The sequence below is a fragment of the Sebastes fasciatus genome, chromosome 22 (assembly GCF_043250625.1).
Source record: "Sebastes fasciatus isolate fSebFas1 chromosome 22, fSebFas1.pri, whole genome shotgun sequence".
In the NCBI taxonomy this organism is placed as follows: Eukaryota; Metazoa; Chordata; class Actinopteri; order Perciformes; family Sebastidae; genus Sebastes; species Sebastes fasciatus.
The window spans coordinates 9437863-9450653 of record NC_133816.1 but is presented as its reverse complement, the minus strand read 5'-3'; the positions used below and the strand labels follow the sequence as shown (position 1 = coordinate 9450653).

Here is a 12791-nt window from a genome sequence, read left to right as displayed (position 1 = left end):
TTAAGAAGCAACAAACTGATTTTATGAACATGAATACTTTTGTCATTACAAAGACACATGAATCTCTCTTTTTTCTTTTTGGCAAAATAAAGAGAAATGAACTTCGCCTCCATGTCAAAAAAACAAATCTAAAAAAAAACAAGTGAGAAAACATTTTGGTCCGGAACATGAAGCGATGCCGTTTTTTTTTTATACACATTAAAGTTATTCTGAAATTGCTTTTACATTCAGTAGTTATCTCCTTTTAGCCCTCTAAGCGCATGCAGCCTAGGAAGTGGAAAACATAAGATTATCCTTCAAAAAGGATGACGTGAAAAAAATGTAACGGTGACGAATGCAAACATGTTCCACGTACCCGTCACAGAGAGAGAAGCCCGTCTTATCTTTTCGACGCTAATTCACATGCATCAGGAGGCTGTTAAGGCTGTTATGACCATCTGTAGAAAAACTCGGGATCGAGAGTCTCAACTGGCTCTTCCTTTGGACGACTGAGTGTTTTTAAAAACCAGGAGACGACGCTGACGCTATTGGGCTGTTGTTTTTTTTGCACTTCTAAGCAGGAGATGAAAGCAGCAGCAGCAGCGACATGTATGTGTGTGTGTGTCATATGTGTGTGTGTGTTCTGCAACAAAATCAGAGTTTACTCGTGACTCCCCACAGAGCCCTGAGGTGGCGTCTTACTGGCACACAAACACCTTTTTTGACATACAAACACAGCAGGCGACCGATCTCACACATACATGAATTTCATAATTACATTCACACCTTTTTTTTTCCTCTACAAACACGTAAACACAGACAGAGAGGAGGGAGAGAGAGAGAGAGAGAGAGAGAAACCCTCCCTCAGAGGGTGAGAATACTCCAGAGGCATTGAAATGGCAGCGACTCCTCAAGTTCACTTCTCCCTCAGTTCCCAGAGATGAATGGGGTGGCGAGTGGGGTGGGGGGTTCAGATGAAAGGGTTTCGCGACGTCCCTCGACTGGGGTAAACATTCCCCTGAAAAGACAAGAGAGGCAGGGTGAGAACGAGCAGAGAGAGGACTTTTACTACACTTCCTGTTTGCAGAAAAGAAGAGCTTGCAAAAACTACCAATTAGCCCCTCTTTTATCCCCCCCCATGAAGTATCCCACTTTGTTTTTGCGAGGCGGTGAACTCACCGTGAACGGGTTCACCGACATCGGCCGGGGGACTTTGGGCTGAGAGTCGGGCGCAGGGAAGGAGGCAAAACCTGAAAACACACACACATGACGTGTGTCAGTGGTGTGAATGTGTGTGAATTGGTATTCCTGAGCTGCTGCTGGTTGAAATAATGAAACATCTGAGGCGTGGTTGGTGCCTCGCAGCTTCTCTGTGTTTGATCTGCAGCCACAGCTACAGTATGTGTGCAGGGATTTTCATTTAATGTTAAATATATGCATGAGAGGCTGTCATTTAGCCGAGCATACTGTAGCAACAGAGATCAAATTGTATTCTAATCTATTTATGGCTCCAGGGAGGGGAGGTCCACCACTTTGGTCCAGACTGAAATATCTCAACAACTATTGGAAGGATTGCCATGAAATGTTGTGCATACATACATTCCTGCCCCCCTTTAGGATGGATTGTGATCATTTTGGTGATCTGATCCTCTGCTGTAGTGACATTCCCACCAGTATAAGTACATATAAGTACTTGGGTGTAATAATAGACCATATGCTATCCTGGAAAGACTTGAGAGATTGAATCTGTCTTCAAAAGGACAAAAATAATTAATTTTCTCCACCGCCTCAGGTCTTTTTGGGGCGAGTTCAGGACAGATTCTTCTTCTGTTCTTTACTTCTATAATTATTAGTGTTCTACAATATTGTAACGCTACATTTTACAAGTATCCGTCCTCCACTTTGAAGTCAAAACTGCTCCACTAAATGAAAATCTGCTCAAAGATTGTATTTCAACCCCTTGAGAAACTCCAGTCAATCCTAAAATTAAATACGGAGCCTAATCGCAGATCAAATGTACGTTGAAGGGTTTTGAATATGTTGTCTGCGGTGATTGTAATGTTGTGGTGAATGTATCTTTGTTTCCTGTCTTCAGTTGTCTGTGTTGATGTTGCAAACGGAGCTGCTGCTGAGATGCGAGAAAAGTTTTCTGACTTGAGCGGACAATAAAGTTACATCATCATCATCATCAGCCTCAGCTGTACTTTGCGTTTAATGCAGATTAGGAAATGTAAACTACGGTTGTGTGGTGACTGGTGGATGGCGAAACAGGCCAAACATGATAACTGCTAAACATCAGCATGTTAAGCATTTAGCTCAAAGCTGTGCCTACGTACAGCCTCACAGCAGGACTGTAGACTCTCAGTCTTGTCGCTACGGTGGATAATTTTCATGACGTTCAGTGCAAACATATAAAGAAAGATGGTTTGTTGATGTATGACACAAACCTAAATTACGAAACATCCAAAGGAGAAGAAGGGATTGGAGCACACTGATTACTTTGCAGCCTCTACTTGTGCAAACAGACTAATGTTTCAACACCACTGTGTCTTCATCAGAGTCTAAATTACAAACATATAGTGTACTCTAAGCTGTAGAAAGCGGGCTTAATAGTCTCCCTGAGGAGGAAAGGCTTTGTTTGTCATGTGATTTAGGTGTGGCTGAAGTCTGTTTAATGTTTTATAATATGCTATAATTCGCTATAACTATGATTAATATACAAAACCTCACCATATTCTTATTACCCATGTAAGAAACCAAATGGACACAAGCTTCTCTGCAGATGAGAAGAGAGCTTTCACTAAAGACACCACCTCTGCACACAAAATAATAAATATTTACCGTTGGCTTCCTGGTTGGTGGCTGACTCATGATGAAATGCATTCTGGGTGTTGGGCGCTGGGAAGGAGGCGGACGGAGGAAAGACGGAGGTGGGCGAGGTGACAAACGCACTGGAGTCACCTGGAGAAGAGATGCACCCACACACAGTGAGATCAGATAACAGCTCAGTGGTCCATGTGAGAAGGATTGTTAGCTGCTTTACAGTCAAATAATCACAGATAATTGATTCACTATTAACTTCTGTATTTCATATGTAACCCCACAGACAGGCAACATAAGCAGTAATGAGCTATCTGACTGGTCAAATGTAAACTGAATACATCAATAAATTGGTGAATAAATCAAAATTTTGTGTCTCAAGTCTTTGCACTCAAGTCCCAAGTCCTAAACTTGAGTCCTAAACAAGGCATAGTGCGCTCTTCACCAAATGTAATCCCATTTGCGTCTCTTCTGCAACTTTCAACCTGCATACTGCAATTTGTTTTTTGTTGACCACCGCATAGTTTTTGTACACAAACAAAATTATCCTTGCTATCGTTTCTCAGTAACGTAACGTTAGTTCTTCATGGTTCTCTGATGCAACTTGATCGTCGTTTCATGTCTTTTATATCATAAAGTAGGGTTAAGTGCTGTATAAATACTGTGAAAGTATCAAAACGCTCAATCCACAGATAAATACACACAGCCCGTATTCAGAAAGTGTGCGTTTGAAACAAGCCGTCAGGATTTCTGTACATTTGTGATGTCACAAATCTACAATATTTAGACAATTTCACAGTTTTAAACGTAAACATTCTTAATATGTCCCAGTTTATTTCCTGTTTTAGTGTATGTGAATGACATCAGCTGACAGGAAGTAAACATGGGCCCAAGCTGTTTCCTAGCAACGCAATTCCATTGCCATTCCGTTGAAATGCACTAAAACGGAGCGTTTCTGATAGAGGTGTGTATACAGGTATATTCAGACAGACAGTATGAGAAAAATAATGTGTTGTTTGAACATTAAAGCATATAAACATGTACTAGTAGAAACCCAAAATACAAGTATGAACCTGAAAATGAGCATGATATGTCCCCTTTAACCTCCAAACCGTTGAAAAAGCAAAATCTTACTATGAGATCTTAACACTTTTTTCTGGATAGCTTTAAGAATAATAAGACTTTCTACATACAGAATCTGGATTGTGTCATTCTGCAAAATAACCCCCAGAAACACAAAACCCTTTCTCTAAAACCTTTGACGACAAAGTCACCATATTCATCATCATCTTTTCAAAATAAAAATGAACGTATAACATTGTTAGAGGCCCTGAAGAGAACACGTGTAGTGACCTTTCCCCATGTAAAAGAGTGAGCAGCAGAGTTAGGTCTGAAAGGACCCCCGAACATGAGTCTCACCTCCTGATGCGTTGCTGAAGGGGTTACTGGGGGAGAGGGCAACGGGCTGCTGGGAGGCCGAGCTGGAGCTGAATGGGTTGGGGAAATCTGAGACACAGAGACAGAGGAGGGGGGGGCAGAGGAGACGGGGAGATAATTCACAGAGTGTGGGGTTAACAGGGTGCATTCCTGTCTATTCAGACCAACACTGCTCTTTGCATCCTAATCAGGGGGTGTTGGACAGCTTTAAAAGGTGAAGGAGCTGATTGTAAATACAATGCAGGTTAGCAGGAGGGATCAATGCCGTCCGTGCTCGGTACTTACTTGCAAAGGTTTGGGAGCCGGAGACTGTATCGACACCGGGGGAACTGAAAGAGGAACAAAACGATCAGAATATGACCTTTAAAAAGGGCAGGAGATTTAAAAAAATCTGTCACGTTAAACAAAAAGATTTGACAAAACTTGTTTTTCTTTTCCTCTACCTGGCAGGAGTGGAGCTGGACGAGAGCCTGCTGCCGAAGATGGCGTTGTACTGCGGAGGACCACCAGGTGGAGCTGCGAACAAGCGTTTCACACAGACCACAACCTCAGGGCTCTAATGAGATCTATTATCTTGAAATGTGAGTAAAAATCTCTGAGTTCAAACAGTTGCATGGGCGTCATCAGATGAAACAAAAGCATTACAAATCCCCCTGAATAAAACAGCGTCTCTGTGTTCAGCTTGATATGAATCAAAGCGAGCGGGGGCAGAAAATCAATAACCTCCTTACTCAGCCGGGAGGGAGGCTGTGATTAAGACGGAAAACAACAGAGCTTCTTGTAGGAAGGGCTCCGCACATGAATCCTATGCATTAAGAAACCGCCACCTTGGTTATTTATATTAAACAAATACAGCTGATTTTAAGACGTATCAACGAGGTCTTTAAAACGATCTGGAGCAAACACAAAGAGTATAATTCAGCTGCTGAAAGCCTTGGCATTTGGAGTAAGGATGTTATGCAACCTTGTTGAGCTGGCCGTGACAATCTGCATCACACGCACACTCTAACTCTCCCTCTGCCTCTCTATCTATTATTACCTAGTGCTGGAAGAAGTACTCAGGCCCTTTACTGCGGTGAAACAATGTAAAAACACACTGCATTACAAGTACAATTCCTTTCCAAACTGAGTTAAAGCAAAAGTATTAGCAGCAAAATGTGCTTTAAAGTACTCAGAAAAGAATATTGGAAACTTTTTAACTGGTTTAATCTTTAACAATGTGTTGTATTTTATAAGCTTATCATGTGTTTTTGTATCTTCAATCTTAATCTCAAAAGTAACCTGTCAAATAAATGTAGAGTGGCCCTGTATTGGAGTACAAGTATAAAGTGGCTTCTGCCTTTATAAGGAATTACCAACAAATCAACTTATAACAGAAACTAGGGGTGGGGTAAAAAATCAAAACAGCATAGTATAGTATCAATCGGTATTTTGCGCAGCAATATTATATCGATACACGGACGTCAAGCATCGATCTTTTATTACATAAACTATTAACCACATAACAATATGCATATTGCATTATGTTTAAATCGTAATAAGATTGTAGCGTGACTTAAGTGGGGCCTCTGGTGATTCCCACCCGTAACAGAACCTTAACATGAACATCAAAGGGACTGTTTGTAACTTCTTACACGTATAAATCAATCCTGGTCGGTGTCCCATGCGCGCTCGCGTGTGGCTACGCTGTTCAGACTCAAGACTCCAACACAAACTACAGTGAAGCACCAAAACCACAAAGTTCTATCTAGTGAAGCCCGTCTGTTAAACAGTGTTGGCCGCGGTCGGAGGACGCGGAGGAGATCGTAGCTTTGGTCTCCAGGGCCGGAGTCTCTGCTGTACTCTGCTCCCCTGCCTGCCTGCTTGCCTTCGCTTACACAGTGCGCTCGTTCTCGCTCGCTCAGCTCGCCCTCCGGCCGCAGTCGGGGGGCTGAAGCAGGAAAAGCCAACACTAGGATCAGCATTAATTCATAGAGAGACATTCGTCTGGTCAGCTAACATTACTGCCAAGCAGGTGAAATATAGAGTGATATTGTGGTTTTAGCTGACGTGTGTCGCCTCACTGTTTTGACGGATGCTCGCTCACATTCAGGTAGCGCGTGCACACGGGCAAGGGCGAGCAACAGGACACTGACTTTCGTGGACTTAACGGCCACAGGTGTCGCTGTTACAACCAATTTCTGATTCTTACAAACAGTCCCTTTAAAAGCGTCTCCTCACATCTCAAACATCTCCTACCTGTGACCGTTGGCGGGTCAGCGAAGATGTTGTCTAGATGTGACACCGCAGCATATCGGTCCTGGGCGTTGGAGCTGCCGACATGCGTCGTCGTCTGGCCGGCGCTTCCGTGCTGCTGCTGGGACAGAGACTGAGGCAGAGTCTGCTGCTGAGGGTGGCTCAGACCTCCGAAGTCGACGCTGAGAGACTTGGGGAAGGCCCTGAAGGGCCCCGTGGTCCCCGAGGCCGATACTGTACGACCTGAGAGGGCGGGAAAACCAGACTGAGCATCGATGCAAAGACAGAGGATGAGAGCTGCTGCCATTCATGTGCAATTCATAATTTGAAGCTTTTAAACCACGGAAATTTGTATTCTTATTTATACTAGTCGTGAGACATAAAATAATCTAATATCAAGTGACATTACATGGCTTTTTATTACCTTAGATTTCAAGGCAACATGGACGAAAAGCCCTTAATGTGCCAGTTCAAAAAAATGGTAATGAATATAATAATGATAGATAATGAAGATAATAATGATAATAACAGATAATACTTATAATAAACAACTACTAAATGGACCTTGAGGTGAGATTGCACCATATACAACCCCACTTCAAAACACCCGAACTATCGCTTTAATCTGATTACAGGATAGCACGTTACATACCAAGTTAGAAATGAGATTATTACAGTATTCATATGGACAAATATGATGATGTTCTTAACATTTCTATGCTATGCGGCATATCAAATGCTGTATTCGAAAAGGCACAGCAGCGAGCCAACAAGTTCTTGTATTGCTTTCAAAGCACCGACCACAGAAACACAATTGTTAGATGGTGACAAAGGCAGGAAATTAGCATTGTTGCAGGTAGCAAGCTTTTCCACAAACATGAGCCACAAAGCATGCAGCCAAAGCTGTCAGCATTGGGGGATACAAATGAAAATGTTTCTTTAAAATCCAGCTTGTCAGCGTCGGTGACAGAGACCAGACCAGACTTGACTGGACTCAGATTATCTGGAGATATAAAGCATGCAAAAGTCAGGCTGCATGTTTCTGGGATGTGATCATACGCTACTGTAGGGCTCCGATCTAGATAGTGCGAACATACCTGAGCTTCCAGGAATACTTGTTTTGGGATGTTAATGTGCATCGTGGGATTACAGCTGTGTCCTACATAGTCTTTACGTGCTTCAACGCCAACGTGGTGCGAAATATCAGCGGCTGACGGGGACAGCGGCAGCAGCAGCTACCGCCTAAAAATAGCATTACTTTAAACTTGTTCTTTTTCCTCTGGGGAAGAAGAGTGTGTCTCCTTGACCCTCCCAGCCTTCAGATCTCGCTTTGAAGTGATGAAACCTGACTGATGAAGAAAAATATCGACCCCCCCCTCCAATTGATATCCGTGACTCGGGCAGGCTAAACGAATACTGCTGCGTTTCCTCTCAAACTGCTACTAAAATGAAGCCAAATTCACATGCATGTGAGGGTATTGTTGGCACCAGCGCGACCCACCGCACACTGGCCATTTATTATGAATGATACAGCAAGGAAGAGCGTATTGATCGCAGCCATTCAGCACACATTCAAATGCATCGGTTGGCGCCACGTCTTACCTAAAGTGAAGTGGTTTTTGAAAGAGCTACTGGCTACGAGGTCGGGGGAGGGAGAGGAGAGGAGAGCGAGATGAGACAGACAAGAAAAAAGAGAGAGAGGGGGGTAAGTTAAGGGAGGAGTGGAGAGATGAACGTCGTATGAAACTGTTGTTTCCCTGCTGTCATCCAGCTGAGCAGCCTGTTGAATTTTTTGCTATTCATGAAAAAGCAACCCAGTGTGCCAAGAGGATGACATGGAGCTGTTTTAAACACCACATGACATGGTACAAAAAACAAAACACAGTCAAGATGAAAATGATGACTGCAAGCTAAGTCTCTCTTTTTAATTCCCAAAGTGACACTAAGAGCCAACAGGGATGAGCGTAGGAATCTGTGGAGATATTCTGCACGTTCTGGACAACAAGACTATGCATTGGCAGATTTCACAGCTAAAGGCCCACACAATAGAATATAGTTTCTATTTATCGTATCAATCAATCAAAAGTATTTTTGTATGTGCTGCTCTTAAATTTAAATTAATTCAATACTTTTAAACTGTAATACAGTGCATAGTTTAAGTGTACATTTAAAATATTATAATGCTAAGTGTAAATCTGTAAATGGGTAAAGTTAAAATAGGCAGAAATTGTCAAATATTGGTTTCTGTAAGATCTAAATCTGTCTAATATTAAGATGTAATAAACAAAACAGGTAGAAAATAAAAAATAAGATATTGGTTTCTGAGCCATGAGTTAAGATAATTCACAAAATGTAGTCGACATCAGTGTTTAAACTATGTTCATTGTACATACAGTGCAGTTTATTAGAAATATGTTCAAGCCATATTCTAGTTTATTTAAAAAAAAAATTTAAATGGGCAGTGGGTCACAATTAAGCCACCCCAGATGTAAAGGCATCACTTTCATTATATCACATTACGTTGCAACAGAAGGAGGAATAGTGGGGGAGAATAGTGTCATTTTTAAAGGACTATTTTCAGTGGCGGATTAATACACACCTTTTCCTTTGTACTATATTACATATTACATGATATCTATTGTTTTATGTGGAATTTCTTAAATTTTGCATGTGTGAAGAAAACGAGAGGGGGTCAGTGGGGGACACACCTGAGGGCCGCGGTAGGGCGGGGAAGGAGGGGACGTGGCTCTGCGCTCCCAGCCCTGACGACAGGGAGCCGGGCCGCTGTCTTTCTATCCCGCACAGGGTGGGATCTATATCAGAGAGAGGAGACAACGGGACAAAAAGAAAAAAAAAAAAGGACAATCAGGGTGAAGGGAATCGATCATATTCAGGTCCAAAAATATCAGATCAACCTCCGACCTTTCAGAGGGGGGTCTCTGAAGCTTTGGGAGCGCGATGGGCGAGCGGTGAACGCGTCCGTCCGCATGTCGGCGGGCGAGATCACGGGAGCTCGATCCCACGACGGCAGCTGGGATTGAGACTAGTGGGACGAGAGGTGGGAGAAAGAAGCAGATGGGAGGTGGAGAGAAAAGAGACAAAAGGCAGAAGAAGTGAAGTCTCTTTCATGCTTTCTCAATAATTCATAAGCAGAGGCTTTGATGTCGAGGCTACCTGGCCCTCTCGCTGTCCGCCCCATCAGTCTCTGTCTCTCTGCTGCAGTTGTGGAAGCAAATTCAGGTCGTTTCCCTTTCTCGTTTTTAAATACTCTTTTAAGAACTACTTGTATTCTTTCACTTCCTCTTTTCCTACCACACCCATACCACTTTCTCTTTTGAATCCTCTCCCCTTTCTCTTCTTTACTCTCCAAGTCCATTACACACACACAATTAGGACACATGAAGCTCGCTCACCAGTGGCCTTGTGGTTCTGGCGTTAGGGGGCAGGTTGTGGGAGGGGACCTGGCTCGCTAAGGGACCATGGGAAGGGGGCACCGCCTGGACCCCCGGACTCCAAGGACCCTCAACATCCCTCCGGTTCTTACTTTTGGAAAAATGCCTGAAAGAGACAGGTTATTTAGTACTGGAACTGGCCTCATAAAAAAGCACAATCAAGGCTTGACATTGAGTCCGTTATCCACCAATCAAACATCCTGACAGAGAGTATTTATAGGGCTTGAAACTAAACCCAAAACAATGGCTGTTCTTTTATTCCCAGCATGAAAGCAGCTCTTATACTTGAGCTAATTTTTTGGAGTAGGTGTCTCCATTACAAAGAGTGAATGTCTCCAATTGGAAACAAACATCATTAGTTGCTGTTTGGATCTAATTTTTGAACTGTTATGGCCTTCTCGCTTTTAGAGCTCCATCAACAGAGCATTCATCTGCAACAACTTTTTGACAATTGATTAATGTTTTGAACAATTGTTTTCAAGTAAAAGGAGTATACAGACATTGTCTGTGAAGCTGTACTGAGGCACAGCGGTTCTATGAGCATAAATGTGAATGTCAGCACGCTAACAATCTCATAATAATAATAATAAAAGCTGCAACAATGACAATTTTGAAGATATCCCCTTGTGCTCTGGGAACATGTGATGGGGATTTTCACTATTTTCTGACATTTTATACAACAAATTATTAATTGATTAATTGAAAAATAATGAATAATGAAAATAATTAGTTAGTTAGTTAGTTAGTTGCAGTCACCTTTAAGCCTTTACCTACTACTGCCTGGTCACATTAGCAACAAAACAAAGATGCTCACCACTTCTTCTTCTCGTATTTGTCCTGCAGGAACTCTTTGAATTTCTGAGAGTCCTTCATGTCGGAGCAGCCGTCCGTCTTTGGGTCAAACACGCACAGCCATGTCCTCCTCCCGACCTGAACACACACGCAGTTTGCCAGAGAACAATTACCAATCTGTGACGATTTTGCAGGTCACGCAGCACCAGAAAGGGTCGGCATCTAATTTTACTTTTCGTCTCAGAGAATCTCTCACAAAACAGATTTTCTCATCAGCGATTCACGTCTGGTTCAAGAGTCAAGATTGCGGCAAATATCACCGCCTGTGAATCACGACTGGCCGGATCACTCTTCAGAGGATGATGTGGAGAAAAAGCCTCTGCCTCTGCTCACATTATACTTGACTCACTCACACACATCCCGGCCAACAGCGAGCTCATAAAAACGTTCAGCACTCATCCAGATAGCCTGAAACACTTCAGCGTTTATTTGTGTGATATAAGCTGCCCACACCAGAGCTTCCCAAAATGGGCACCTTTTTTTTTTCATTGTACATTTTTAATAAAGCTTCACCACCTAGGCGAGGCGACATTTACATTAACTACAATTTGGTATTTATGTTTTCAAGCACACCAAAGGGGAAGAAATAACCGATAAACATCAACAATGTCATATTAAAAACAGATTATTATTTTTTAAATTTTATTTTTTAAATTTATTTATTTTTACTGTGAACATCATTTATTTATTTTATTTATTGTATTTTATTTTTGCAAATAGGAATATTTTGATTATCCTATTACTGATACTGTGTACTGAAGAACAAATAAATAAATTGAAAAAAAACAAAACAATATTGGATTATTGTCTTTTGTATTTCTTTTGTTGTACATTTTATTTATTATTATTTATTATTATTTCTTTACTGTGAATTTCATTTATGTATTTTATTTTATTTTATTTGTTGTATTTTTTTTTCAAAATATTTTGATTATCATATTACTGATACTGTGTACTGAAGACCAAATAAATGAATGGAGGAAAAAACAAACAAAAAAATGATAATTGATTATTGCCTTTTGAATTTTTTGTATATTTTTATAATTATTTGTATTTATTTTTTACTGCAAACTTCATTTATTTATTTGATTTATTGTATTTTTTTATTTTTGCAAATAGAAATATTTTGATCATCATGTTACAGATACTTTGTACTGAAGACCAAATAAATATATTTTGGGGGAAAAAACAACAAAACAAAACGATACTGTATTTTATTTTCAAGGCTGATATCGATATTTGATATATTAAAATGTGCGATAATAACACATGTGTTGTAGATCTAAAACGATTAGTGGATTAGTTGATCGACAGAAAATAATTTGGTGACTATCTTGATAAAGGATTAGTTGTTTAGGTCATTTCTTTTCCAAAACAGTCATTGGTTCCAGCTTCTCAACTGTGAGGGTTTTGCTGTCTTCCTTTGTCGTATCTGATAATAAACTGAATAATTTGGGGTTTTAGACTATTTATCAGACAAAAAAAGCAATTAGTTGCAGCCCTAATCTGCTGATAATCTTTTTTTCATACATATAAACACATCATATAAACAAACTTTTAATAAAGAATTCCTTAAATTAGTTTTTCTCCTTTTTTTTTTTAAAGAATTGTGACCACTAAATGTGCTGAGCGGGGACATTTTACAGTTGAAAACTCTCTATGAAGGGCTGCCCTGGTTTAGAGAAGTATGGCCTACGCACACAAACACACATGGAGGAAATAGATCTGGGTTTGGGTGGGACCAGAGAGTGCTGGTCCTTTTGTTTCTTGGCAGTAGCATTCTTCACCAAAAAAACAAAAACAAAAAAAGCCAGACCACAAAGACTGGTTCAACTTGTAGCCATAAGAGATGTTTCATAATTCATGTTTCCAGATCAGAACCAGAGAGTGAGTTCAAGACCTCAAAATAAAGAGACTAATGAGCTTTGGCACTTCATTAATGACCTCAGATGACTCTACAAGTGTGAATAATACAAGGAAAAACACATTTGTGCGCATAGATCAGGGGTCTGCAAC

General features: G+C 41.1%; 1 protein-coding gene across 3 annotated transcripts in view; it reads right to left on the bottom strand.

Annotated features, from left to right (window-relative positions):
* Nucleotides 1-12791, bottom strand: part of agfg2 (ArfGAP with FG repeats 2) — a 16085-nt gene continuing 3294 nt past the window's right edge. For 2 of the 3 annotated variants that reach the window (XM_074623243.1, XM_074623245.1), the window contains exons 3-14: nucleotides 10738-10853; nucleotides 9885-10029; nucleotides 9394-9514; nucleotides 9180-9284; nucleotides 8074-8106; nucleotides 6475-6714; nucleotides 4680-4752; nucleotides 4522-4565; nucleotides 4219-4305; nucleotides 2821-2940; nucleotides 1159-1229; nucleotides 1-997 (exon numbers count right to left, since the gene is read on the bottom strand). In XM_074623243.1, the coding sequence (XP_074479344.1) occupies nucleotides 950-997; nucleotides 1159-1229; nucleotides 2821-2940; nucleotides 4219-4305; nucleotides 4522-4565; nucleotides 4680-4752; nucleotides 6475-6714; nucleotides 8074-8106; nucleotides 9180-9284; nucleotides 9394-9514; nucleotides 9885-10029; nucleotides 10738-10853 (1203 nt within the window). In that variant the 3' untranslated portion in view covers nucleotides 1-949. The remainder of the gene's footprint in view (nucleotides 998-1158; nucleotides 1230-2820; nucleotides 2941-4218; nucleotides 4306-4521; nucleotides 4566-4679; nucleotides 4753-6474; nucleotides 6715-8073; nucleotides 8107-9179; nucleotides 9285-9393; nucleotides 9515-9884; nucleotides 10030-10737; nucleotides 10854-12791) is intronic. The other variant, XM_074623244.1, reaches the window with a different exon arrangement.